This window comes from Populus trichocarpa, chromosome 15, assembly GCF_000002775.5.
Source record: "Populus trichocarpa isolate Nisqually-1 chromosome 15, P.trichocarpa_v4.1, whole genome shotgun sequence".
Classification (NCBI taxonomy): Eukaryota; Viridiplantae; Streptophyta; class Magnoliopsida; order Malpighiales; family Salicaceae; genus Populus; species Populus trichocarpa.
Window position 1 is genome coordinate 2,227,544 of NC_037299.2, and position 26,776 is coordinate 2,254,319.

The window sequence follows — 26,776 nt, forward strand, 5'->3', positions numbered from 1 at the left end:
TTTTAGACCCGACCAGGTCCAAGGCTCGGATTCCGGGTTTTGACGGAGTCATCGGGTTTTGACCGGGTCAATTTTTTTTTAAAAAAATCAAAACGACGTCGTTTTAGTAAAAAAACAGAAGTCAACAGGTTGCAACCAGGTTTTTGACCGGATCAAACTGCCGGGTCACACCAGGTTTTTCCTTCCCCTGTTTTTTTTTCAACCCGCCCCTGTTCTAGCCCCGGGTCGGCCGGGTCCCTAGTCGACCCGCCGGGCCGGGCCGAGTTTTAAAACTATGGACATCACGGTAGCTTCTGTTCTTCGAATTGTTTTTCAACTAAAAAAATATTAACTTGATATTTCTAAGTATTTTTATATAATTTTAATGTATTGGTATTAAAAGATATATATAAAAAACAATTTCCTTTAATTTTTTTTTAAAAACCACTATTTAAAAAAAAACACTGTAATATCTTATTTTTATTGAATTAAAAAATATTAAATTTTGGATCTTGAACTTCTCTTGTCAACAAACTAGGTTGGACGTAACTAAGTATGTGCTTATCATTCGATTCGTTATAGAAGTCTTGTTGAATGGCTTACCTTGAACCGAAGCAAGAAAAGGCAAGTCTCCTTGTTGAGTTGATTACTTTGAACCGAAGCAAGAAAAAGTAGGTCTCCTAGTAGACTTGCTTACCTTGAGCACAAGTAAGAAAAAGTATCCGTGTTTCGTGCACGAACACTGTTTTTTATTCTCATAAAATATCGAGAGATCTACAAGTAAAGTGAACAGAAAAAAGAAGAAGAAAACGTATGAACAAACCGTGATTATGAATGCACGGGTGTGGTTGTAGTTGCTTTTTAAATAATTTTTTATGTTAAAATATATATTAGTGATGTTTTTTTATTTTTAAAAAATTATTTTTAATATCAGCACATCAAAATAATTTAAAATATACAAAATATATTAAATATAAAAAAAAAATTTTATTTGAATTTTTTAGAAACGATGTTTGCACCGCGTTCCCAAACAATGTATCTTCTACTTTACTTTTCTTTTTTTTTCTTTTCTTTTCCAACGAAGCCATTCTTCATTGATTTATTTCTATCGAGCATTTATAAAAAAGATTTTTCTTAGCATAAAAATACTCATGCAATTTATTCTATATTATTTTCTTCTGGCAGTGTATTTAAAATATATATATATATATATATATATATATATATATATATATATATTTAATTTTGATGTTTCATGCATATTCACATGTTAAATGTGACTATTTTATTAACAAAAATAATTATAGCATATGCTTTTGAATAGTGAAAAATGAATGAAAATTAAGATTTAAGTCAGCAGTAGACTGACAAGGGCACCTCAACATTATATATTTCAATTTATTATTTTATGGAAAACATCTTATCTTGATAGTGCTAGGGATGCAGACAATGCACACTTGTAATAATTCAAACTCAAAAGCATGCCTCGTCTGATCCCTACAGATGAATATTACTATTATTTTCTTTCCCCCCCTAAATAAGCATAATCTATTGAAAGATTCGCACTAAATACAAAAATAAAAAATAAAAAATAAAAAATAAAAAATAATCCAGACTCAGTTTATAATTCCTTTTTTTTTCTACCATGCAAAATTTCCTTCTACTTCATTTTCCTTTTTATTTTTTTTTTCAAAATCAGCATTTTATACCCACAAAATACCACTCAATACAGAAAAAAAATCAAATAAATCAGAATATATTCCTTTTTTATACCCTATAAATAAATGCTATCAAAGATACCAAGATCAAAGTCTCAAAACTAACTAAATAAATAAATAAAACATCATTTAATCCGAACAACTAAAAACTCTCAAACCATCCAGCTCAGACTCCACGTGTCAACTTCCACAGCAACGAGGGAAAAAAGTACCCGTGTACTACTTCCCTGAAAAGTAGAGTAGGGACGGAGTTGTCATTTTCGAACACCTACCCTGTCCTTTATAACCACCATTATAGTGGATTTTCTAAGACACTATCTTCTCTTTTTTTCTCTCTCTAGTCTCAACGCAAGGTGTGCTCGTAGTGTTGTACTCTAACCTTCTTTTCGTGGCTATTTTACTCTCCGGTGACCAAATAGTTGTTTTCCGGTAATTTTTTTCAGGTAACAGCACTAGTTTTTCTCTTCCTTTCACTACTTGTTGACTCTAGATCTGCCGTGTTTGACCGCGTTTTGTAGTTTTGTGCCACTTTCTGCACAGATCTGTTTGGTTTCAGTCACTGCTTGCTTTTCTGAGTTGTAAAATGTTGTGTGTCGTTCTAGATCGCGAGATCCTTTCCCAATGACTTTTTACTGGTTCTCTTTTGGGGTTTTGAGTGGTTTTGTGCTGTATGAAGTGACTGGAGTGGATGTGTTTGAGTGAGGGGGTTTATGTTTTTGCTGTTTTTTGAATTTTTGTTCGTGGTATGATAAGTGTAGTGTTTTTATTACTTAGAGATTATTAGCTTATTTTCGCTGTTAATTAAAGCCAATTCTGAAACTTTCCTGTATTTGGCACGTTTTTTATATTTAATGTGTGTTCATGAACTGAACATGTCTATATTGATCATCTGTTGTTTTTCATTTTTTTTGGAAATTTTAGGGTATGTTTATCAATTTTCATGTCGTAAATGAAATGAGTTTTGCTGCGAACATGAGTGTTTGCTTTTTGCTGTGTTCAAAAAATGCTTTTTGAAAATTTTTGAATTTTTTCGCGTCAATTTTTTTAATTATTTTGGATTGTTTTGATTTGTTCATGTCAAATATAATTTTTTTTAGAAAATAAAAAAAAATTATTTTGATACATTTTCAACTAAAAAACATTTTGAAAGAACATCCGCTGTTATAATCTTAAACACTGTTCAAATTTTTTGTTTTGGGGAATTGTTTATTATGAAGCACAATTAATTTTAACTGATAATTTTTTTTTTCTATTTTTGATTATGCAGCCATACTTTTAGTGACCTTGCTCTTTCATGCTAGCTATTTGTTTTTGGTCCAACGTGTGTTTTTGGTTCTTGGGCTTGAGATGTGCTATCATTTTGTGGCACTATCTCATGGTTTTAAGTATTGTGCTTTTGCAGTTTTCATCATGGTGAGGAAGAGGAGAACGGAACTTCCACGAAGTGGGGGTGAGAGTTCTGAGTCCCAGGAAACTGGTGCTGGTCGGGGTGCTCAGCCCCCAGCTGAGAGGAGCGGTCCTCCTCAACAGGGAGGAGGTGGAGGAGGATACCAAGGTGGAAGGGGTCCCCAGTCTCAGCAGGTAGGCCGTGGAGGTGGTTACGGTGGCGGCCGAGGAAGGGGAGGAATGCAACAACAGCATTATGGTGGAGCTCCGGAATACCAGGGACGGGGGAGAGGGCAACCTCAGCATGGAGAACGAGGTTATGGCAGTGGTCGTAGTGGAGGTGGCCGAGGAGGACCCCCTTCAGGCGGACCATTTAGAGCACCAGCACCCGAGCTGCACCAAGCTACTCCAGCTCCTTACCCAGCTGGGATGACCCCTCAGCCCATGCCATCTGAGGCACGTTCTTCAATGCCCATGCTGTCTGAGGCAAGTTCTTCAATGCAACCACTAGAGCCATCACCAGCGGCTGTGTCACAGCAGATGCAACAACTATCAATCCAGCAAGAAGGCTCTTCTAGCCAGGCAACTCAGCCACCGCCAGCCTCAAGTAAATCAATGAGGTTCCCTCTTCGGCCTGGGAAGGGAAGCACTGGCATAAGGTGTATTGTAAAGGCTAATCACTTTTTTGCTGAGCTACCAGACAAGGATTTGCACCAGTATGATGTGAGTGACTGATTCTTAATGTTTCTTCCCTAGGTAATTTGTATTTATTAGTTATTGTTGCACGTGATTAATCGGTGTTGATGGGAATAGGTTAGCATTACACCGGAGGTTTCATCAAGGGGTGTCAATCGAGCTGTAATGGCACAACTGGTTAAATTGTACCAGGAATCCCATCTCGGAAAGCGTCTTCCTGCATATGATGGACGTAAGAGTCTTTATACTGCTGGGGCTCTTCCTTTTCAAGCAAAGGAATTCAAAATCATCCTCATTGACGAGGATGATGGAACAGGCGGACAAAGGTTGTTCTTCATTTTCCTTTCTATATTGTTTCACTTCTTTTCGTACCCTGCCTTTTGTTCTAATGGGATGTTGTTTGTTTCAATGTATTGGGTTCGGTGTGTGGAGAGGTGCAGCACTTTGAAATGCCATATTGCAATACTGTTTTAAATTATTCAGCTTATGCTCTGCTTTTGTGGGATCATAACTGTGTAATGGCCTAACCTAGTATCCTGTTCTAAGCTGTTAATTTCTTTCTTCTTGTTTCAGGAGAGAGAGGGAATTCAAAGTTGTCATCAAATTTGCTGCTCGTGCTGATCTGCACCATCTAGGACTCTTTTTGCAGGGAAAGCAAGCTGATGCACCTCAGGAAGCCCTTCAAGTCCTTGATATAGTGCTGCGTGAATTGCCAACTGCTAGGTAGTAGTCTGTTTCTTACTTTAGCAACTTGTGCAATATTAGTTTTGCATGCTAAAGAATGGGTTCTGATCAACTGAAGGTACTGCCCGGTGGGTCGATCATTTTATTCCCCTGATCTAGGAAGGAGACAGTCTCTTGGTGAGGGCTTGGAGAGTTGGCGTGGTTTCTATCAAAGTATTCGTCCTACACAGATGGGACTCTCACTCAATATTGGTATGTTTTATTGATCAAATGTGTTTTCTGTCAGGGACTCTTTAAGTTCATTAATATGATTATTGTTTATATTATAATTTCTTTGCAATTTAACATCTTTCTATGGCTTGTCTGTGCTGCAGATATGTCCTCAACTGCATTCATTGAGCCACTACCAGTTATTGATTTTGTGACTCAATTATTGAATCGAGATGTTTCCTCCAGACCGTTGTCTGATTCTGATCGTATAAAGGTTAGAATTATTCATTGTTTAGCTCTTAACTATCTAGTTTCCTATAAACAAGGTCAATGTTATTTCATACAATTTCTGTAGCATATGTCATGTTTTTTTTTTTGTGTAGTTTAATTTTCTCATTCATTTATCAATGTGTGAGACATGAGGCACTATTTCTTCTCAATCAACAGATTAAAAAGGCTCTCAGAGGTGTCAGAGTTGAAGTTACACACCGTGGAAATATGCGCAGAAAGTATCGTATATCTGGTTTAACATCACAGGCAACACGGGAGCTGACGTAAGTTTCATGTCATGAAAAGTTTGTTCATGCTGTTAGAAATTAGATATAGTTCCCGGTCTATGTTGGTGACATAATTTTTTCTGTGTTAGTTTCCCGGTTGATGAAAGAGGAACATTGAAATCTGTTGTGGAGTATTTTTATGAAACCTATGGCTTTGTAATTCAACATACTCAATGGCCTTGTCTACAAGTGGGAAATCAACAGAGACCTAACTATTTGCCTATGGAGGTAAATGCATGTATATTCATTTCTGTTCTTTTGTTGCAGTTTATAGCTGTGCCTGCTTATGAATCATCACTTGAAAACAGGTTTGTAAGATTGTTGAGGGTCAGAGGTACTCCAAAAGATTGAATGAAAGACAGATCACTGCGTTGTTGAAGGTGACTTGCCAACGTCCTCAAGAAAGGGAACGAGATATCATGCAGGTAAAGGGTGTTGTGGTGGATATCTTCTATTTGATTGCTTGAAATGATTTTTATCTGGGCATAATATTGTGGTTGTGCTCTGTACTATGCATTGCTCCTGGATAATTCAAGAGTTCATTATATATATATATATATATATATATATATTTGTTGAACAGGTGATTCTACATTCTTGATTTATGTTTAACAAGTACTTTTGCATTCTTGATCTTCAATGTATTGCCTTTTCTTTATCTAAATTGGGGTTTCGATGTTCCATTGTCGTGTAAAATTACCGGGCACTGCTGTTTTAAAATGACAATCACACAGTTTGCTGTATGTAAAGACAAGTGGATATGGACTACCTATTGCCTTGGATAATGGCATAATTAGCAGCTTCCTTTAGTTATTATGCCTATTAATATAGAGCAAATTGTGAAATAATTTACTTCTTAACATTCTGATTGTTTGCAGACGGTTTATCACAATGCATATCACAACGATCCTTACGCCAAGGAGTTTGGTATAAGAATTAGCGAGAAGCTTGCTTCAGTTGAAGCTCGCATTCTGCCTCCTCCATGGGTAAATAGTCTTTATTTTCTATCTCTCTCACCTAAGTATACTTTACATATTCTGGTTGCAATTGTCTATTGGCTAATGCCTGTTTGTCTTTGCAGCTCAAGTATCATGATACAGGCAGGGAGAAAGATTGTCTTCCTCAAGTTGGGCAGTGGAACATGATGAATAAGGTATTTCTACTGTTACTACTCTATACAATAACAATGGTATGAGATGCATTTCACAATCACCTTTGTCTTGTCTGTGTTTTCTTTATTTTCTTTCATTTGTTTGTTTGGAATAAGGAGGTTAGTAGAAAAGTCTTTGTAACTCGGTGACATGAGACAGCAAGGGAAGCTGAGAGGCAATATTGTGGTTAGTTGGTGGTAGAAAAGGAGGGCAGCTGAGAGGTAGGCGGGAGATTATACCTTCTGGGCTATCCCTATTAAGCAAGGGAGGCCCAGAACCTGGATGGTGATTGGCTTTAGTGGATATATGTTTAATGAGTTATTTTAGATGCAGTGTTTTGAGGTCTGGATGTTGTGGATGTTAGGTTCATTTTGATTTTTTATTTACAAGCATCATTGCAAATTAATTACAAAATTTATCAGCGTAGGCCACTTATTGGTAGTCTTGTGAGTTTTAATCTCTAGCCTTAATTGTGTTAAAGTTGTTCCTTGCAAATTAATAGACTGTAAATTTGTTCTATTGTCATTATGTGGCAGAAAATGGTTAATGGAGGCAGAGTCAATAATTGGATTTGCATCAATTTTTCAAGGACTGTCCAGGACAGTGTGGCCCGAGGATTTTGCTATGAGCTTGCACAAATGTGCCACATTTCTGGCATGGTATTGAAATTGCACAATTCTTTTGGGCATCTGCTTCCAATATCTTTTTGGACTGTGTTTTTGAGGCATCTCTAAACATTGGATTGTGGTTTTCTATGCAGGACTTTGCTCTTGAGCCATTGCTTCCTCCTGTTGGTGCTCGTCCTGAGCAAGTAGAAAGGGTTTTGAAAACCCGATACCATGATGCAATGACAAAACTCCAGCCACATAGCAAGGAACTTGACTTGCTCATTGTGATTCTCCCGGATAACAATGGTTCTCTTTACGGTACGAGACTTGAGTTCTGTCAGGCAGATGGTGGTTGTTTAGTCTTGTTTTTGTTTGAATGGAATTGTTTATCCGGGACAAATCAAGGGGAATTGATGAGTTATATTAAAAAACATTTCTTTTCATTTTTCATTCCATGCTAGCAGTCTGTTTTGAATCAAAATCTCTGTTGAAGACTGGCATTTTTTGAACATGAAAAATAAAATTGACAAGCTATTTCCTCCTTGATCTCATTATTTGCATATGAATACCTTTGTGAGTCTTTTTTTAAGGTCAAAGGTTCTTTATATTAATAATAACTCTGTGATTTATACTCAGTTTGCAGTCATTCCATCTATTTTAAAGCTGATTTTCATAATTGCTTTCAATAACTCTTTTGTATTTTACAATTTATTGTGTTTGGAGTGCAGGTGATTTGAAGCGAATTTGTGAGACAGATCTTGGGCTTGTTTCTCAGTGCTGCTTGACAAAGCATGTATTCAAAATGAGCAAGCAATATCTGGCCAATGTGGCTCTGAAGATAAATGTGAAGGTTGGAGGAAGGAATACTGTTCTTGTTGATGCATTATCAAGACGTATTCCTCTAGTCAGCGACCGACCTACTATTATTTTTGGTGCTGACGTTACTCATCCTCATCCTGGGGAGGACTCAAGCCCATCCATTGCAGCTGTATGCAGCTTTTCTTTTTTCTTCAGCTTCTGAATGCCTACATCTATTTTCACTTGGCTGGGCTGTGCCAATTTGCAGTTTTTATTTTTATATTAATGAGATTTTAATGCAGGTTGTGGCTTCTCAAGATTGGCCAGAGGTTACTAAGTATGCTGGCCTGGTTTGTGCTCAAGCCCATCGCCAAGAGCTTATCCAAGATTTATATAAAACATGGCAGGATCCTGTACGAGGGACAGTGTCTGGTGGCATGATCAAGTATGATCAAGCTCTCACTCTGATGATGGTCCTGTGCTCCAAGAGGAGCTTTCTGTGGTTATTAGGATTGATTGTCTCTTTCCATTTTGCAGGGAACTTCTCATATCTTTCCGGAGAGCCACAGGGCAGAAGCCTCAGAGAATTATATTCTACAGGTATTAATTATACTGTTCTCCCTTCTGCTTTGTTGTTTATTGTTGCCATGTCTAATGATGTATTTATTTTCCAGAGATGGTGTCAGTGAAGGGCAGTTCTATCAAGTTTTGTTGCACGAACTTGATGCAATTCGTAAGGTAAAACTGCTGTCCTTCGAAGCTCTCTCTATTGTTTATTTTATTTGTTCCATGTCCTGTTGAATTTTGCGAGCCTTCTATTTTCTCATCTTTCTGCTTTCATCCTCAGGCATGTGCTTCTTTAGAGCCCAACTACCAGCCTCCAGTGACATTTGTTGTGGTTCAGAAGCGTCATCACACAAGGCTGTTTGCAAATGATCACCGTGACCGTAATGCTGTTGACCGGAGCGGGAATATATTGCCTGGTAATCTATCTAGCTTGGTGATGTGATGAATGTGTTCAAGTTGTTTTAGATTCACAACATGTTCCGCTAAACCCTTCTCATATGGCAGGTACTGTTGTGGACTCAAAAATTTGTCACCCAACAGAGTTCGACTTCTATTTGTGTAGTCATGCTGGGATTCAGGTGAGACTTGCATATCCGTGTAAATTCGATTCCTTCAGAGCACTTTGATGCTTTTGGTTTCTGACCACTGGCCACCGACAGGGTACAAGCCGTCCAGCTCATTACCATGTACTTTGGGATGAGAACAAGTTCACTGCTGATGGGTTGCAGTCTCTTACAAACAATCTTTGCTACACGTATGTACATGTTTTAATTTAATGTCACAGTTTCCTGTCCTTGAACACTTTCCCTGGTCAATGCTTCACTTTCTATGATAAACTATGTCTCACTAATATGTGCGCGCTCTACTTGTTGATTTCTGCAGATATGCAAGATGCACGCGTTCTGTTTCCATTGGTTAGTCTCCCTCTACCTCTGCCCCTCTCGCACACTCACCCATATGCACAACTTGTAGCGGACAAATAACCTCTTTTATTGTTTTTATGATATTGTAGTGCCACCTGCATACTATGCACATCTTGCTGCATTCCGAGCTCGTTTCTACATGGAACCGGAGACATCAGACAGTGGATCGCTTACAAGTGGCATGGCTTCTGGACGAGGAGGTGGAGGAGCAGGTGGTCGAGCCACTCGCGGACCTGCTGCCAATGCTGCTGTGAGGCCCCTGCCTGCCTTGAAGGAGAATGTCAAGCGGGTTATGTTCTACTGTTAGGATTCGAGACAGCCCTGCTTTTGGATTGTTGTTTAAATCTCTGGGAGGCCCCTGCTTACCCTTACATGCAATATCAAGCTGGTTGTGTCAGCGTTGGGTGTATATTTAATTTACATGTTCAAAACTGCTGCTTTTTTCGCTTTCTTCAAACTTTGTGTGACATTTGAATGTCTTGAATTCTAAGACTTTTAAGTTGCTGTCTTTTTTAGATTTCATGGTTATGACCAGCGCAACTCAATGGCTTCCCTCTCGTCGGGTGCATTTGTACCCTGGTTTTGTTTCTTCATTCGTTTTGGTCATGGTAGATGTCTTTTTACTATTTGTTCGACAGCTCAATGCAAGCTTCTAGAGTCCCTTACTGTCTTTATATCAGTAATAATCACGTTACATCCTTGAATCAAACCAAAAAAATCCACTATCGTCGTGAACACGGGAGATTTGGACATGGTTCGGATAAGTCTTGAGTTTTGTCTGTTGTTTTTGGAATATAAAAGGTATGTTTGTTGTTTTTCGAGAAATTATTTTTTAAATTTTTTTTATATTTATTTGTTGTTAGAAAAGTTAATCAACAAAAAATATTTTTCAATCGAAGAAAAATTCGGCTTACCTAAAAAATTTAAACGGAAAATACTTGCTGAAAGAAAAAAATTTAAAAATATCATATTATTTGTTAATTATATCAAATTTAAAAATATTATATTATTTGTTAATTATATCAAATTTGATAATCAAACTTTTGATTGCTATATATATTTTGTTTTGAATATTTATTTTTTAATTTTATTTTTTAAAATTTAATTTTTATATTAACTTTGTTTTTTTATTTTTATTTGTTTTTTTCTTATTATTTTTTTATTGAAGTTTTTTATGTATCAAATTTGATCCTCATATTTTTTTGATTGTTACTTATTTTATTTGAAATAACTTATAAAATGTTAATTATTATTATTATTATTATTTTAATTTCTTTATCTTTTATCTTTTTTTATTTTTTAGATTTGATCTCTATTATTTTGATTATTATTTATTTTATTTGAGATAATTTATGAAATTATATTTTTTTTTTCAATTTCATTCTCATTCAACTTTTTAATTTGTAAGATTTGTTCCTCATTATTTTAATAAACTTGAAAAAATAAAACATTAATAAATTATTTTCCAGCTCATTTTCCATTACATAACCAAACACTGGAAAGTATTTTCCAATTTATTTTTCATTACACTACCAAACATTAGAAAATAATTCACTTTCCATAAGGAGACTATTTTCTAGCAAACAAACGGGGCCTAAGGTTCTGTTTTGTTCTTGATTTTGAAAAATAAAAATAAAATATTTATTAATTTTAAATTAATATTTTTTATTGTTTTTAGATATTTTAATACGGTAATATTAAAAATAATTTTTAAAAAATATTATTTTAATATATTTTTAAATAAAAATATTTTCTCTCGTTCAGTTAGGCTGCTTCAACCAAATAAAAATATTTTCTCTCGTTCAGTTAGGCTGCTTCAACCAAATAAATTGCCCGGGATCATAACTCTGATTTCTGATTGTCACTTCAAACAAACGTGAGATGAAAAATGATGGCACTGCTAGTCGGTGATATGAACGTCAGCTTTTGTCATATATATTGGTAATTTAGAATTCAGTTAGTCGGGTGTTCAGCTATCTAGTTTGGTTGCTCGAAAGTAACTTCAGGTTTAGATTCAGAACGCTAAGAAGCGTCGGCAAGGGATTATAGGTAGGTCGAGGTCGAGGTCGAGGTCGAGTGGAAAATTTTGTTAACCAACCAAAAATATTGAACAATCTCCAGAAAATAAATTTATTTTAACCAATAGTGTATGGATAGAGAAAGATCTGAAGATAATATTAAAAAATATAAGAAAAAAGAATATAAGAAACATGGTTATAAAACTCAATCTAGGTGTCGATCTAGCCTGCATCATGAGTTGAATAGGTTGACACGCGGGTCGGCGAGTGGATTAAAGTTAGGATTAAAAAAAAAAACCTCGCCTCGGCCAGACTAAACTCTAGATAGATAAACTACTTGGTTGACACGCCGGGTTAGCCAGGCGGCTGCCATGGAAGGTAGAAGGATATGATACCATGCTGAAACATGGTGATCACAGTAGAGCAAACTATTAAACTTTGTAGAGACACAAAGTCACGTGACAGCTTGTAACCTTCCTCTAGGAGGAAGAAGAAGAAACCCATATAAGAGTCCTCTTCATGCATTTCGAAATCAAGAAAGATTAGCATGGCTATAACTCTTCCCTACACTTTTTAGATATTAAGCAAAAAGGAAATCTAAATATTCTTCTTCTATCATTCACACATTCCTTTCTTTTCTTTAAGATTTCTTTCCAACAAAGAATGGTCTTTCTCCTTCTCTCCTAGCCAAAGTCTAGCTATCTCCATCACCTCATTTTTTGAATATATAAGCACATTATCACACCTATTAAAACACACAGAAGCTTCATTCTTCACAATCTTTCTGCATTTGAAACACCCTTTTCTGTTATCATTTGTTTTCCTGCTCAAATGGCTTCTGCACCAGTCCTCAAGCGATCCGAAACAATTGCTGAAAGCATGCCTGATGCATTAAGGCAGAGCCGGTATCACATGAGGATATGTTTTTCCAGGTACATGAGTGCTTCAATGTTCTTGTCTGGTGAAGTTAATTACATTCTTCCTCATTATTTTCTGGTTCTGAACCATTAGAAATATTTATACATCCTCTTATTTATTTCTCTCCGCTGGGATGCTTAAAAAAAAAAAAAGGTTTGTTGCTCCTGGGAGAAGGCTGATGAAGCGCCAACATATAATGGATGAAGTTGATAAATCTATACAAGATAAGAATGAAAGGCAAAAGGTCTTGGAAGGCTTACTTGGTTACATCCTGAGTTCCACTCAGGTAATGTTCTTGATCTGTCTCCTTTCTCTATTTGTCCATCTGCACCTGTCTGCTTCTTTATGGACCTAAAAGTTAAAACCGCTTCTTTTTCATCCAAACAATTTGCAGGAGGCAGCTGTTGTTCCACCTTTTGTGGCATTTGCTGTAAGACCGAATCCGGGTTTTTGGGAATACGTTAAAGTGAACGCTGAAGATTTGAGTGTAGATGGTATCTCCGTTTCAGAATATTTGCAGTTTAAGGAAATGATCTTTGATGAAAAATGGTATGCACAAGTCCGAGTGAAAATCTTTTGAATGATTTTTGAAATAGCTTTTCCTTCTAATAACTGCTACATGGAGGTGCAGGGCGAGCAATGAAAATGCGTTGGAAGTAGATTTTGGAGCTATGGATTTCTCCACCCCTCGCCTTACTCTTTCTTCTTCTATTGGGAATGGACTGAACTACATGTCAAAGTTCATGTCCTCAAAGCTCCGTGGGAATTCCGATGCTGCAAAGCCTCTACTCGACTATTTGTTAGCGCTCGACCATCAAGGGGAGGTAGTTGTCCTCACATTAGCAAGATGATAAGTGTGATCTGCCAGTCTTAGTCTTGGAACAAGTGCTTGAAACTAATGGTCATGCCGCTCATGTTGTAACATGCAGAATCTTATGATCAATCAAGCTCTAGATTCAGTTTCCAAGCTGCAAGCAGCATTGATTGTAGCTGAAGTAGTTGTCTCTGCATTTCCTAAAGACGCCCCATATCAGGATTTCCAGCAGAGGTCATTTATCTAGTTCCTTACTTCCATAAAACATCTATGTTGGTTGAAATTTTTTCTCTTGCAAGTCTTATATTGCTGATTGTAAATTAATATGCAGCCTGAAAAGGTTGGGCTTTGAGAAGGGATGGGGAGACACCGCAGAAAGAGTCAAAGAGACAATGAGGATGCTTTCTGAATCACTTCAAGCCCCAGAACCAGTGAAACTGGAGTTGCTCTTTAGCAGGATTCCCAACGTGTTCAACATTGTGATCTTCTCTCCTCACGGCTATTTTGGCCAGTCAGATGTCCTCGGGCTGCCAGATACCGGTGGCCAGGTGTGTAAGACAATCCTACACACTGTTAATTATGGCCTGATTATATAATAATCCATGATTACAGTGTAGTAAACTAATCCGCATGTACATGACACACAGATTGTTTACATTCTTGATCAAGTAAGAGCATTAGAGGAAGAACTGCTACTTAAAATAAGGCAGCAAGGGCTTAGCGTGAAGCCTCAAATTCTTGTGGTGAGGCAGATATATGAACATCACCAAAGTTTATCTTTATTCACTCAATTAAAGAGTTGGATTCAAGATAATTATTTTCTCATTTCTTTCTATTGTTTAATTGTATACAGATAACACGACTGATACCACATGCTGGAGGGACAAAGTGCAACCAGGAGGTGGAGCCTATTTTCGGCACAAAACACTCCCACATTGTTAGGGTCCCCTTCAAGACAGAGAAAGGGGTTCTCCCTCAATGGGTCTCCCGTTTCGATGTATACCCTTACCTCGAGAGATTTGCTCAGGCATGTGCCTCCATTTCCTTCTATGATTTTCAGTTTGTTTTTCTTGAACACATACTGATTGTGATAATCTTGTACTTCTCTCTGGCTCATCACCAATCACTAGGATGCTGCTGATAAGGTCCGTGAACACATGGACTGTAAACCTGATCTCTTGATCGGGAACTATAGTGATGGGAACTTGGTGGCTTCCCTAATGGCTCAGAAACTTGGCACAACTCTGGTTTAAGCTGATTACTTTTTATTTAACTTTCACATTTTTCAATTAAAGAACGAAGACTAACCCACCATCTATATTTATTCTGAAATTCGGCCTGCTGTAATTCCAGGGAACTATTGCTCATGCTTTGGAGAAAACTAAGTACGAAGATTCTGATGCCAAATGGAAGGAATTAGACCCCAAGTACCACTTTTCCTGTCAATTCACAGCAGACATGATTGCGATGAATACTGCTGATTTTATCATAACCAGTACATATCAAGAAATTGCAGGAAGGTTAGCCTTCTACCTACTATCATCAGTTCTAAGCAAGCCTATTGACCATTATAATTTGCATTTCTAACTAAGAAAATTGCTTCAATTTCAGCAAGAATAGACCAGGACAGTATGAAAGCCATGTGGCGTTTACCATGCCAGGACTTTGCCGTGTCGTGTCAGGGATCAATGTCTTTGATCCAAAGTTCAATATTGCTTCCCCTGGGGCTGACCAAACTGTCTACTTCCCCTACACCGAGAAACAGAAGCGGCTAACCTCTTTTCATCCTGCCATTGAAGAACTACTCTATAACAATGAAGATAACAATGAGCACATGTAAGTTTTTATAAAGTTTCCTTTCCCTGATAAGATTCTGAAGCTATCATTAGCACAGAAAGCCTACAGTTATTGTTCTGTGATGAAACTAATTAAGAAACATGCCTGGAACAGTGGATATCTGGCAGACAAGAAGAAACCAATTATCTTCTCCATGGCAAGACTGGATACAGTGAAAAACATTACAGGGCTGACAGAGTGGTATGGAAAAAATGCAAAGCTAAGAAACTTGGTAAATCTCGTTGTTGTAGCAGGATTCTTTGATCCATCTAAATCAAATGATAGAGAGGAAATTGCGGAGATAAAAAAGATGCATTCCTTGATAGAGAAATACCAACTCAAGGGCCAGTTCAGATGGATAGCAGCTCAATCTGACAGATACCGAAACGGAGAGCTATACCGCTGCATTGCAGATACAAAGGGAGCTTTTATTCAGCCTGCACTCTATGAGGCCTTTGGCCTTACAGTAATTGAGGCAATGAACTGTGGACTACCTACCTTCGCCACCAATCAAGGTGGCCCAGCAGAAATTATTGTTGATGGGATCTCAGGATTCCACATTGACCCCAACAATGGAGATGAGTCTAGCAACAAGATAGCAGATTTCTTCGAGAAGTGCAAGACAGATGCGGAATATTGGAACAAGATGTCAGCAACTGGTCTCCAACGCATCTACGAATGGTGAATTCACAACGCTACCAAATATCAGACATAAACTTCCATCGGTAACTAATCATACTTTTTGTCCTGCAGCTATACATGGAAGATTTATGCAAACAAAGTGTTGAACATGGGATCTGTTTACGGGTTTTGGAGGCAGATGAACAAGGAACAGAAGCTTCTGAAGCAGAGATATATTGAAGCCTTTTACAATCTCCAATTCAGGAATTTGGTGGGTTATTTTAGACAGTTAGTAACATGAAGCCGCAAGTCCTAGGAAGCTAACCTCTAATTTATCTACTATGCGTGACAGGCAAGGAACGTTCCAATCCCAGGATTTGCACCACCCGTACAGACACCATCAACTTCAAAAACTAAACCCCAAGAATCAGCACCAACTGCTGTAGCTGAATCTCAGCAATCTCTTCCAACCCAGAGAGCCAAACCGCAAGTACAGGAGGGCCCGGTGCCAGCACCTGAAACTCAGCTAACACAAAGGCACGTCATTTAACCCCACCTTAATTAAATCACAATTAATTTGATTGTCTGTTTTATCACAAGCTGATTCTCATCTTGATCTTTTTGACTGCTGACAGAAAGGCACAACCCCAGCAGCCTCAAAGCCAAAGGTGAATACAACAAGCTTTCTTTCTCATACTATATACACTTTACCTTTGGTATATTTCTTGGAACCAAAACCAGGCCGTGCTTACCAAGGAGAGACTTTTTTTTTTGCAGGAATGGCAACGAAAGTTTAGGGCAAATGGTCATTGCACGACGACAAAGCAGCAGCACACAGAGAAGCTGGAGTTGGTGGTTGTCCAGGATCGCTTCCCTTCTTATAGTTTATTACATCCTGAGGAAGTTGTATTGCTACCTCACATGAGAAAAAAGTCATAGCAAGTTGCAGAGATAAAGGCTGAGGCTGGAGTCCATAACTCAGAACGTAAAAATGCTTGCCATGCATGATTAATAATAAAAATAAAAACCATGTTGTTTCTTTTATTAGAAGTCTTTCTATATTAATTAATTTTAAAAAAATCCAAGTGAACAGAATTAAAACGAGTCAGTATTGATTTTGGAAATATTTAATGTAATATGTATTCTGTAGTATTAATTTAACACCACGTGTGCATTTTATGTTTGAGTTTAAATATATTCTATGAATTAATATATTTCACAATTCACAATGTGCATATATAGAAAAATCACAAATAACCATTAATATTGAGGAGGATTTAATTTTGAGAAAATAAAACCATAATAAAAATTAGAAAATAAAAGAAAGGAAACTAGCTAGGGTGATTAATTTTTTTGAATTAATTTTATTAAATTATTTTATTTATATTTTTCTATCGTTTTGATGTGCTAATATCAAAAATAATTTTTTAAAAGATAAAAAAATATCTTAAAATATAACCTCACAAACACTTCCTAAAAAAATTAGAGTCGAACGATGCATTATTCTAGGAACATCCTAGAATAATCTAAAAAAACATTTAAAAACTATTTTGAATATCAAAACACCGATTCTCTCCTCCCTTCTCTCTACTGATTCTCTCCTCTTTCTCAGCATTTTCTCAACTTAAGGGACTTTATTTCAACACTAATGAAGTTTAGGACCATTTCATGCAAACCTCTAACACCAAGGATCAAAATGAATTAATATTTGCTTTAAATCACTTATTTTTTGTTTTAAGGAAAACGACACCGTTTAGCAAAAATTCTAGTCCATTCACGTGTCATATGGTCTATGGTTTCCGTTGCAAATTGAGAAACCGAGGAGAAAAGTCACCCCTCACGCCATCAAACCTGCTGGCGGAGTTTACACACTCAGTCCAAATATGTACAAACAACTTTATTTTATTTCAACAATGAATTCAATTCCTCATGCCGTCGCATTCAATCTAGTTTTTCTGCATCAAGATCATGATTAAATTAAATTAAATTAAATTAAATTATTCGCAATTAAATTCTTCTCCAATCTCATGAACAAAAGGACCTATTATTTTCAAATTAAATTATTATTTTTTTGTTGAATCAAGGTGATGCGAATATTTAAGTTGCTAATGGAAATCGGAAGAATACTAAATTGTTTTGATTAACAATAATATTAATGGGGCAATTAATTCCTCTGCCGCCCCTGTTGAAGCCAGATTCATCCCATCCTATTCATGGGATGCACGAAATCTTATCTTTTAATTAATTTCCAAAATAGAAGTGTCAAAAGTAGCTGGCAAGCTGTGACTCCTTTGCTTGTAATGAATTCGTCAAGAGTCAGTCCATATCGTCCCCTGCGGGCACGTTTGTTACTACGGTAGGGTGTATAATTTTTTTTAAAATTATTTTTTATTTAAAAATATATTGAAATATTTTTTAATTTTAAATTTTTTTAATATCAATGTATAAAAATAATCTAAAATCATAAAAAATAATTTAAAGTAAAAAAAATTAAAAAATTCAAATTATCTTAAAAAAGCTTTAAAAAAAAAAACAAATAGGTTTACACATGAGCTTCACCCATTAAACTCAAATACATACTCATCATACTAAACGAAAAACAATATTAAATTGAAATAAACAGGTGGTGAAAAAATCTGACCTTGACGACGGCAACAACGCATCATCCGTTTTATAAAAAATAAAATTAAATGTATTGCCTGCCTATTTTAAAAAAAAAAAAAACAATGCGAGTCTAGGCTTTATATTTTAGGAAAGAAGCACAGGCTCATAGGGACTGAATTTAATAAATATTAATCTGACTTGAATATATGAGTATTTTTTAGATTTAATAAATAATAAGTAGGGTATGAATATTATCAAGCCTGATATTAAATCGCTTGAACCTAACCTAAAATATATATTTATATTATATAAATGTATTTTTAAAATATTTAAATTTTTAATATAATATTACACACACACATACACTTTAATATTAATATAAAACACTTATATATGGATAATATTTATCATTTTATCATTTAATACTCACATATCTATTGTACATATATTAACTATTTTATTTTTTTGTTGATTAATAAGTATTCATTAGATATTCAAAATCTGATAAATAATTTATAAATATCTAAAGTTTTACTCCCAGTAAATAATAAGTAAAATATAAATATCAATTGTCATTTCTATACCCATTGCCTAATCCTAGCCACTCTTTTCTATTCCCTTCATTTTAGTATATACATATAATTTTGAATAAAATTCACTATAAATAAAATATTTTCATAAACATTATGACAATTGCTTTGTATTATTATACATGAACAAGATAGACAAAGTTTATATATAAAAAATATTCTCCTTAATATTAAATTAAATGAGAATAAAATATCTAATTTCTTATTTTTTATTGTAGTTCTTTTTGCATAATTAATTTTTCTTTTATTTTTTCTTCTATAATATATATATATATATATATATATATATATATATTATTAAGTCATGATTTTTTCTATAAATATCTATCTTAATTATAATAAAAATAAATAAAAATTAATTTTGAAATCTATCTTGCAATAACCTAAACATCAACAACAACAATAACAACACTGTTACAACAATGTATGTTCAACTGTTAATTTTTCTTACGAGTATTCTTAATTAAACTAACTTTCATATATTAAATTAAATTTCTTTCGTTTCAGGCCTTGAATAAGTCAATGGCGTCCAGCCGAATCAATGGATTTACAAATAATTTCTTTATTAAATAGCCTCCTACATAAGTTGAACCCTCGATGATATCAAGAAAGCAATTATTTTTATTTAATAATGTAGTAATAATTATTTTTTAAAATATTTTTTATTAAAAATATATTTTTTTATTAACATTATTATAATTAAAAAAACACAGAAAAATAAAAAACTTCCTATTAATTATTTGGCAAGTTGCTTTCGGTTTATTTGTCTTTCTTTATTAGCAGCAGCCATAATTATATCAGTGGTCACGTCTAATATTGAACGAGACTAAACTCAGTAGTTTCATCCCCTCAGCCTCAACATTTTCAACATATACACTGGATAAAAAAGAGAATAAAAAAGTAAACCAAATATATAAATAAATAATATACAAATTCTGCCATCTCTAGCTAGGAAATGAAATATATATATATATATAGAGAGAGAGAGAGAGAGAGAGAGAGAGAGAGAGAGCGAGCAACAAGGTTTTGACCTGCAGACCAACTATGCATACTTAAAGACTACAAGATAGACTAGTTCTAATTTGGAGAAAACCAAGAATTACAAAGCGCAATTCATCGTGATCGGCAGGGAAAATGACTGGAACTGGTGGCGACAACATGAATGGACCTGTGCACAGTTCTTCTGGGCTCATCCACAAACCGGTTGTCAGAATCACAGTTTTGTTTCTTGGTGTTCTTGCAGTTTCTTGCCTTGTTCTGTACAAGTCTGCCAACCCTTTTGAGTTCCCGCCTAGCTCCTTGGGTTCCTCTGATTCAGATTCACTTTCCGTGTTATACCATCAAACTTACAAGGTGAGTTTCCCTTTCATAATCTCTTAATGCTTAAATTAAATTTACCTCATTAATCTTGTTGGGTGTTGATTACTTCTCTTGCTGGTTCAATATAAGTGGAAGGTGCTGTTTCTTTTCTTCCTTGGTTCTTCTTATTGGTCACCAAAACCTTCTTCAAGGCTTCATATTATAGCTGCTTGTCTTGAATTCAACACTCATGAAACCAAAACAAAATTGCCCGAGAACCAAAATCACAAACATCACCAACATGTTCCAGAACAGAATTCAGAGGCAGAGCATATACAAACCTCTCTGTTTCCTGGCTAGCTGAAGTATTTTTAACATCGAATTAGTCCCTATCATTGATCATTTTCTTGATGTTGAATTAAACACTATTGCTCGATTGTCTGCGCTTCGATACATCCCAACAACCTTCCTTAGTAGGATTTCTGTACGTCTTTCTTTTTTTGGGTAAACTATATTTTAGTCTCCAAAGTCTCATCATTGCTTTACTGCAGATCCTGCAGTTTAAATCTCTTCAATATTAACCCATTAGTTTTGAGAAAGTTTCAATCTTGCTCTTGAATCTTGAATAGCTAATATATTTTTTCTCTTCCTTTTCTTTCACTTTCATCTTAAAACTTTCCTCTCATGTTTTCTTTCTATCCTCTCTCTCTCTCTCTCTCTCTCTCTAGACGGAAGGTGAAGAAAATCCTTAGGAGGAAAGCGATGGATTATGTGCTTTTTGCTCGTATTAATCATAATCATTATTCATTTACATGTATACCATTCATAAATCTTAAGAATTTTGGGTAGATCCAACTCTCCCTGGTCCCGGCTATGGTACATATATCACAAAATCATCCCATAAAATCAACATTGAAAAATACGAACCGACAGGGGCTAAAACATAGTTTATCCTTTTTATTTGCTCCCACCATAAGTCTACAACTCCGAGGTAGCGTTTAACTATTGGTTTAGAATAAAAAAAATATGGAGATAGCTAATATATGTCTTAATTTATTTTTTATCTTGAAAATATAAAAATTTAAAGGGTGTTCGGACTGTTTTACTTTTATTTTTAGATAATTTTTAAAAGTATTTTTGGTTTGAAAAACAAATATTAAATTAATTTTTTAATGTTTTTTTTGATGATTTTGATATGTTGATGTATAAGTGAAAAGATATTTTGAAAAGCACAATACTCTATACTTTTAAATATACATTTATTTTTTTTTGTTTTTTTCTCTTTAAATAAACACAATTATGTATATATATCCAAAAATAAAATAAATAATTTAAAAAAAATCAAAATTTTTAAAAAACAACACTCACAAACAAACCCAATATATATATATTTTGCTCAGTTCAATGGAAGTGCTAAAAGAGAAGATAAAATAGCTTTTTTCTTGGCCAAAAACTATTCCTACCTGTTTATGAGAAAAACTAAAAAATAATTAGTCTTGTACTTGAGTTTTAGGTTTTCCTTACAAAATAATGGTTTTAATTCTTTTTAAAAAAAATGAAATACTAATATCCATCGAATTATAATTTATTAACTTAACATCTATAATTTAATACTCTCATAACGTGTGAAAATAAATCATATGCTCATAAAATATAAAAAAATAAAAAATAAATCATATGAAAATATCTCAAATCTCATACTTCAATCAAATTTATATATATATAGTTAACTGTGAGCTCTACATAAACAAGAAAAGAAAATCAGCAATTCAATTTATTTTCTCCAGCAATCATGCATTTTAATATATATTTTGTAACTAAACAAACAAAGAATTACATTGAAGTTAGGATACATCACTTGCATTTTAAATATGTTTACCTTTTAAATAAAATAAATAAATAAATAAAAGGGGAAAGACAACCGGGGCAGCTAATTATGCCTAGATCTAGGTCGGATCTAAGCTGTCTTTTTTATTCAGCAGACCATTTATAAATCTTTACGTTTTAATTTCTGGTGGAGGAGATTTGAAAATGAATTTCTTTATGTTTTTTTAATATAATTATAGTTATGAAAGTGTTGACGGATTCTAAACCTTTATTATAAAAATGGAGCAAATTGATCTATTCAAATAATGTTACTTTGAGAACAATATATATATATATATATATATATATATATATATATATATATATATATATATAGACACAAACCAAGATTTTTTACTGACTTGGTCAAGATCAAGCCTTGTATTGACCGGCCATTAGGTTGATTAGCCGAGTCCGGTCTTGTAGCAATGAAAATAACATTCTGTTTGTTTTTATATTTTATAAGTGTTTTTGAAAAAATTAATTTTTTTTAATTTTTTTTTTGTTTTAAATTAATAATTTTTTGGTATTTTTAAATTTTTTTAATATGTTAATTTTAAAAATAATTTTTAAAAAATAAAAAGATAGAAGGGGAAGAAACTAAACGACACATCAAACTGTTCATTTGTGACAGTGTAGATCTTTTTCCGACGAATGAGTTTATGGATGACGTGGTTTGCTGAGTGTACACCATGTTTATCTAGCTCTTGATGGAATTACGTATCTAACATCCAATAAAAAATTATTTAAGAAAAAAATATTGACATTATAAATTCAGTGAACGAAAATTAAAGGCGAAACAACTTGATGGGAAATCATTACAATTTGAAGCCTTTTCTTGTGTTGTTTTTCAAAGCAGAGTGTGTTTTTTTCCTTTCCTGTTATTATTACTACATTCTCATTTCTAGAAACTACTTATGTTTCCTGTTCTTCTCAACGGGCTATATATTTAAAAAAAAATATATATATATAAACAAACTTTTTTTTTAGAAAATAAAAAGTTCGTACATATATATATATATATATATATATATATAAAATTAGATAAATTAATAACTATGCAATTATTTTTATATTAGTTAAGAAACTAATTTCTTCTCATTTACATTGCTTAAAAAGCTATGATGAAATTACAAAGAACCTTGAAATGTATATTGAATTTATTTTTGTTTTTAAGAATAATGTATTCATTTTATTTTGACAAAATCAAAAGATATAAATATCCCTACATCTTAGTTTTAAATGTTTTACTTTTAAAGATATTTAAGTTATTTAATTATATTAAAAAATATGTATAAATCAATTTGTCCCTAATTATTTTGATAATATCCAATGAATCCCATAGAAAAAACGGTATTTCCTTTAATAACTAGTTTTTTTAGAAAAACAAAAATATAAAAACATTATTTTAATTTATAGTATTTTGTGTCTTGTGCCACAATGTTTTTATGATCCCTTTTAAGTTTTTAAGTTTTTATTAATTAAAAATTGATAAATCTAAATAAGATCAATCTTATTATGATAGCTATTAAACTTGATCGGTAAATTAACTTGAAAATTTTAAAATTAATTTAATTTAAAAAATCTAAGATCCAGAATTTATGAATATTTTTTATTGAACCAACCCATATATTAACTTGATAGAATCTAATTAATCCGGCTAAGTTTTGATTGATTTGGTTAATATAAACAAACATGATAAGATAAATATCAAGAGTTTTTTTAAAGAAAAACAATGTGGTTTTTAATTAAGAAAGCCGCCGTGAGGTTGAAAAAGAGGTACAAACACACTTTCAGTCATCAGGTAAGGTCCGACAACTATCATAGCATGACAGTGACCACACAGGATATGTTGCTGACGCAACAGTAACAAGTTAATATGTTAAAAATGTTGCATCATTTGATGGCCATCACCTCAGCAATCATGTCAGTGTAGATAAATTCATCGTCGGACCTGCGACATGTGGCCATTTCCGCCTGCAATACTAAATTCTTTTGTATTTTGTAATGACCACTGTATTTCATGCCTTTCCAGAGGAAAGTTGATTTGGAATTGGGGAGAGTTTTGAATAAAGCATCCATGAAAGGTAACACTGTGATCTTAACAACATTGAATGATGCCTGGGCAGAGCCTGGATCTATATTTGATCTCTTCTTGGAGAGTTTTCAAATTGGAGAGAAGACTAAAGAACTCCTAAATAATTTGGTGATAATATCCTTGGACCAGAAGGCACATGCTCGTTGCTTAGCTATACATCCACATTGCTATGCTCTCAAAACTGAAGGGCTTAATTTTACAAGAGAGGCATCCTTCATGTCTGAAGATTACCTCAAGATGATGTGGAGAAGAATAGAATTTTTGAACACTGTTCTTGAGATGGGCTACAGCTTTGTTTTCACGGTATAGACAGACCCTTTTGGTTTCTGATAATTATAAAGAGATTTAACCAGATCTGCTCCATTTTTCTGCCATCTAACTTCTTCATCTCCTTTTCCAGGATGCTGATATCATGTGGCTTCGAAATCCATTTCCACGGTTCTATCCACGTGTAGATTTTCAGATAGCATGTGACAAGTATTATGGCAATCCTAAAGACAAAAGCAATCGACCCAACGGAGGGTTTACCTATGTTAGATCCAATCTCCGGACGATTCTGTTCTACAGGTTTTGGTTCATGTCTAGAAAAACATATCCTGGCAATCATGATCAAGATGTATTGAACAAGATTAAAAACGATCGTGTCCTTGAAAAGATTGAACTAACGATGAGGTTTCTAGACACTGCTTACTTTGGTGGGTTTTGTGAACGTAGCAAGGATTTTAACAAGGTCTGTACCATGCATGCAAATTGTTGCTATGGTTTGGAGACTAAAGTTCATGATCTTAAAATTGTGCTTGAAGATTGGAAAAATTACACGTCGTTGCCTCCAAATGAAAGAGCTTCAGCATCGCCCTCTTGGAGAGCTCCTCAAAATTGCAGGTATTATATATAATTTCGGTATTCTTCAACCTTTCTACCTGATTTTCAACTACTGTTAACATATCAACAAACATTCATCCTACTGATCATAATGTTTCCTACAAAATGTGGACGAGGAATAAAAAAAATACAACTTCGGTTAGATATACTGCTCAAAGCTATACTTACCTCTGGTTTTCATATGCTTGATTGCTGATGTAAAACTTTTTTGACCATTTTCAGGACATAAATCTAGAGTCAAGCTTCCATGTACATCTGGCTTCCTTCCATTTTCCTGATACATTCAAGAACACTGATGGTTAACATGTCTCTGTGACAATTGTATGAAATCAGTGAAGGTGCAAAGCGTTTACTGTTCAAAGATTGCTTTTAGTGTCCGTCTCAAAAACAAGTGATGTTTACAGTTTTAAAACCATAGATCAGTTGTTAAAGCGGAAATCTAGAAATAGCAAATACCTTTCTAAACCCACCACCATGGATGTTCCCGGAGTTATTTTTGCCTCGATTGTATGTGTTTGGAATTCCAACTTGAAGATCCACGATACTAGTTCTATTAGGATATGGGGTTCATGAAATGGGAAAGAGCTTCTCTCATCAAGTCCAGCCTAATAATTCCCCAAAATCCCAATATACTTTTTTTTTCTTTTCAAATCCTAGAGTAGACAAATTAATATACTGTGCAATTTTCAATTTGAGTTGAAAAAGGTTCTGTACATGATATTATTCCTTACTTCTGGAAATTCTGTGCCAATCATTTTCTTAACTTGGTTTGAGTTGTCAGTATGTTTAGATGCTCATGAAGCAGTGAATTTTTACTTGTATATAAGTTTCAAATTTCATTCTCTGTTACCCACTTGAAATTTCAAGTTTCATTATTTTTTAATTAAATCTTATTTGGTTTAAATATATACAATATTTTTCATAATAAAAATTAACAAATTAAAAATTTATTAACATTAAAAAATTACCAAATTCTCGCGGTGGTGTCATTGATTGCTAATTTAACCTTCTTTTACCATCTGCAGGACATAAATCCAGAATCGAGCTCCCATAAACATCCGGTATCCTTCCATTTTTCCGATGCATTTAAGTAGACTGATCGTTAAGCATATCTGCAAGTTCCCATGGCAATAATATCAAATCAAAGAACTCAAGAAATTATTTCTTCAAATATTGTTTTTTGGTGCCTTCCTCTAGAACACCAGTGACGTCCACAATAGCAAGAAGTTTTCTAAACCCACCATGGATGTTTCTCAGCAGGTCCAGCCGTTGTAGAATAGGATCATCATATCGATCCCATTGTATAACCTGGAGAAAAACGCATTAATCGGAAAAGAAAAGAATCTACCGACGCCGTTATCTTCGTCGGGATCCCTTTTTTTTTCTTTGGGAGAGGAGACGGACGAAGAGAATGAAAAGAACCGAAACAAGAAATAATATTGTGGGAAAAACTACAAATCAGTCTCCCAATTATATAAGTCGTTTCAGATGCATCTCTAGAGTTAATTTCCAAATATTAATATTTAAATGTTTTTTTTTTTTAAAATCAGCCTATAATAATTATAATAATCCATGCCATTTTCTTTTGGTATGTGAAAAGCATTATAATAATTCTAACTGCTTTGTGATTGGAAAACATCAAGAACAAACACGGTAGCTTGGCTGATTTATCAATTTTTAATCATGTTTGTTTGCAATTTTTGTTATTATATATTAATGCAATGATAGCAAATGATAAAGGAGTTTAATATAAATTAAAATACACAAATATAAAAAATATTATAATTATAAAATATTTAAATATTAATTTTTATTTTTCTCAAACTCACTTTTCAAAAAAACTATTATAATTTTTTATATATAAACTATTTCAAAAAGGAATAGAAATAATTAAAAAATATTTATTTTTCTAAAAACTAGTGCATCATATATATATATAATTTTTCAATCTAA

The 26,776-nt window shown here is 34.0% G+C and overlaps 3 protein-coding genes across 4 annotated transcripts; all 3 read left to right on the forward strand.

Moving 5' to 3' along the window:
• Positions 1-1,994: 1,994 nt before the first annotated feature.
• Positions 1,995-9,792, forward strand: LOC18105620 (protein argonaute 1-like). Its single transcript, XM_024586635.2, has 22 exons — positions 1,995-2,140; positions 3,100-3,806; positions 3,897-4,105; positions 4,353-4,502; positions 4,582-4,715; positions 4,838-4,947; positions 5,121-5,227; positions 5,320-5,458; positions 5,539-5,655; positions 6,109-6,216; positions 6,312-6,383; positions 6,918-7,040; positions 7,142-7,307; positions 7,718-7,977; positions 8,090-8,232; positions 8,325-8,387; positions 8,462-8,525; positions 8,635-8,770; positions 8,859-8,932; positions 9,014-9,108; positions 9,237-9,268; positions 9,367-9,792. Exons 2-22 carry the CDS (start codon positions 3,108-3,110, stop codon positions 9,582-9,584), a joined length of 3,219 nt encoding a protein of 1,072 aa, XP_024442403.1. The 5' UTR covers positions 1,995-2,140; positions 3,100-3,107; the 3' UTR covers positions 9,585-9,792.
• Positions 9,793-11,677: 1,885 nt separating this feature from the next.
• Positions 11,678-16,670, forward strand: LOC18105619 (sucrose synthase 7). The gene is made up of 16 exons (XM_052447444.1): positions 11,678-12,227; positions 12,367-12,499; positions 12,608-12,762; positions 12,845-13,037; positions 13,143-13,261; positions 13,359-13,575; positions 13,675-13,770; positions 13,881-14,054; positions 14,158-14,274; positions 14,381-14,547; positions 14,639-14,863; positions 14,978-15,544; positions 15,617-15,755; positions 15,837-16,025; positions 16,124-16,152; positions 16,262-16,670. Exons 1-16 carry the CDS (start codon positions 12,127-12,129, stop codon positions 16,407-16,409), a joined length of 2,769 nt encoding a protein of 922 aa, XP_052303404.1. The 5' UTR covers positions 11,678-12,126; the 3' UTR covers positions 16,410-16,670.
• Positions 16,671-19,659: 2,989 nt separating this feature from the next.
• On the forward strand, positions 19,660-25,994 carry LOC18105618 (uncharacterized protein At4g15970). 2 transcript variants are annotated; one of them, XR_002978195.2, is made up of 5 exons: positions 19,660-20,031; positions 23,879-24,244; positions 24,342-24,823; positions 25,046-25,161; positions 25,849-25,994. XR_002978195.2 is itself a non-coding variant. In XM_006374204.2 (4 exons), exons 1-4 carry the CDS (start codon positions 19,813-19,815, stop codon positions 25,050-25,052), a joined length of 1,074 nt encoding a protein of 357 aa, XP_006374266.1. In that variant the 5' UTR covers positions 19,660-19,812; the 3' UTR covers positions 25,053-25,586. The 2 variants fall into 2 exon arrangements, 1 of the variants encoding a protein (XP_006374266.1); XM_006374204.2 differs by lacking the exon at positions 25,849-25,994 and having other exon boundaries at positions 25,046-25,586.
• The last annotated feature ends 782 nt before the right edge of the window (positions 25,995-26,776 follow it).

What these genes read in the sequence shown, in the direction of transcription:
- LOC18105619 (XM_052447444.1), top strand. Translation starts at nt 12,127, where the DNA reads ATGGCTTCTGCACCAGTCCTCAAGCGATCCGAAACAATTGCTGAAAGC. An exon ending in TGAAGCCTCAAATTCTTGTG is followed by an intron (nt 13,771 to 13,880) that starts GTGAGGCAGATA and finishes AATTGTATACAG; the next exon opens with ATAACACGACTGATACCACA. An exon ending in ATCTCCAATTCAGGAATTTG is followed by an intron (nt 15,756 to 15,836) that starts GTGGGTTATTTT and finishes TATGCGTGACAG; the next exon opens with GCAAGGAACGTTCCAATCCC.
- LOC18105620 (XM_024586635.2), top strand. Translation starts at nt 3,108, where the DNA reads ATGGTGAGGAAGAGGAGAACGGAACTTCCACGAAGTGGGGGTGAGAGT. An exon ending in CAGGCAACACGGGAGCTGAC is followed by an intron (nt 5,228 to 5,319) that starts GTAAGTTTCATG and finishes TTTCTGTGTTAG; the next exon opens with TTTCCCGGTTGATGAAAGAG. An exon ending in AACTTGATGCAATTCGTAAG is followed by an intron (nt 8,526 to 8,634) that starts GTAAAACTGCTG and finishes TTTCATCCTCAG; the next exon opens with GCATGTGCTTCTTTAGAGCC.
- LOC18105618 (XM_006374204.2), top strand. Translation starts at nt 19,813, where the DNA reads ATGACTGGAACTGGTGGCGACAACATGAATGGACCTGTGCACAGTTCT. An exon ending in TATACCATCAAACTTACAAG is followed by an intron (nt 20,032 to 23,878) that starts GTGAGTTTCCCT and finishes ATGCCTTTCCAG; the next exon opens with AGGAAAGTTGATTTGGAATT. An exon ending in GCTACAGCTTTGTTTTCACG is followed by an intron (nt 24,245 to 24,341) that starts GTATAGACAGAC and finishes CTCCTTTTCCAG; the next exon opens with GATGCTGATATCATGTGGCT.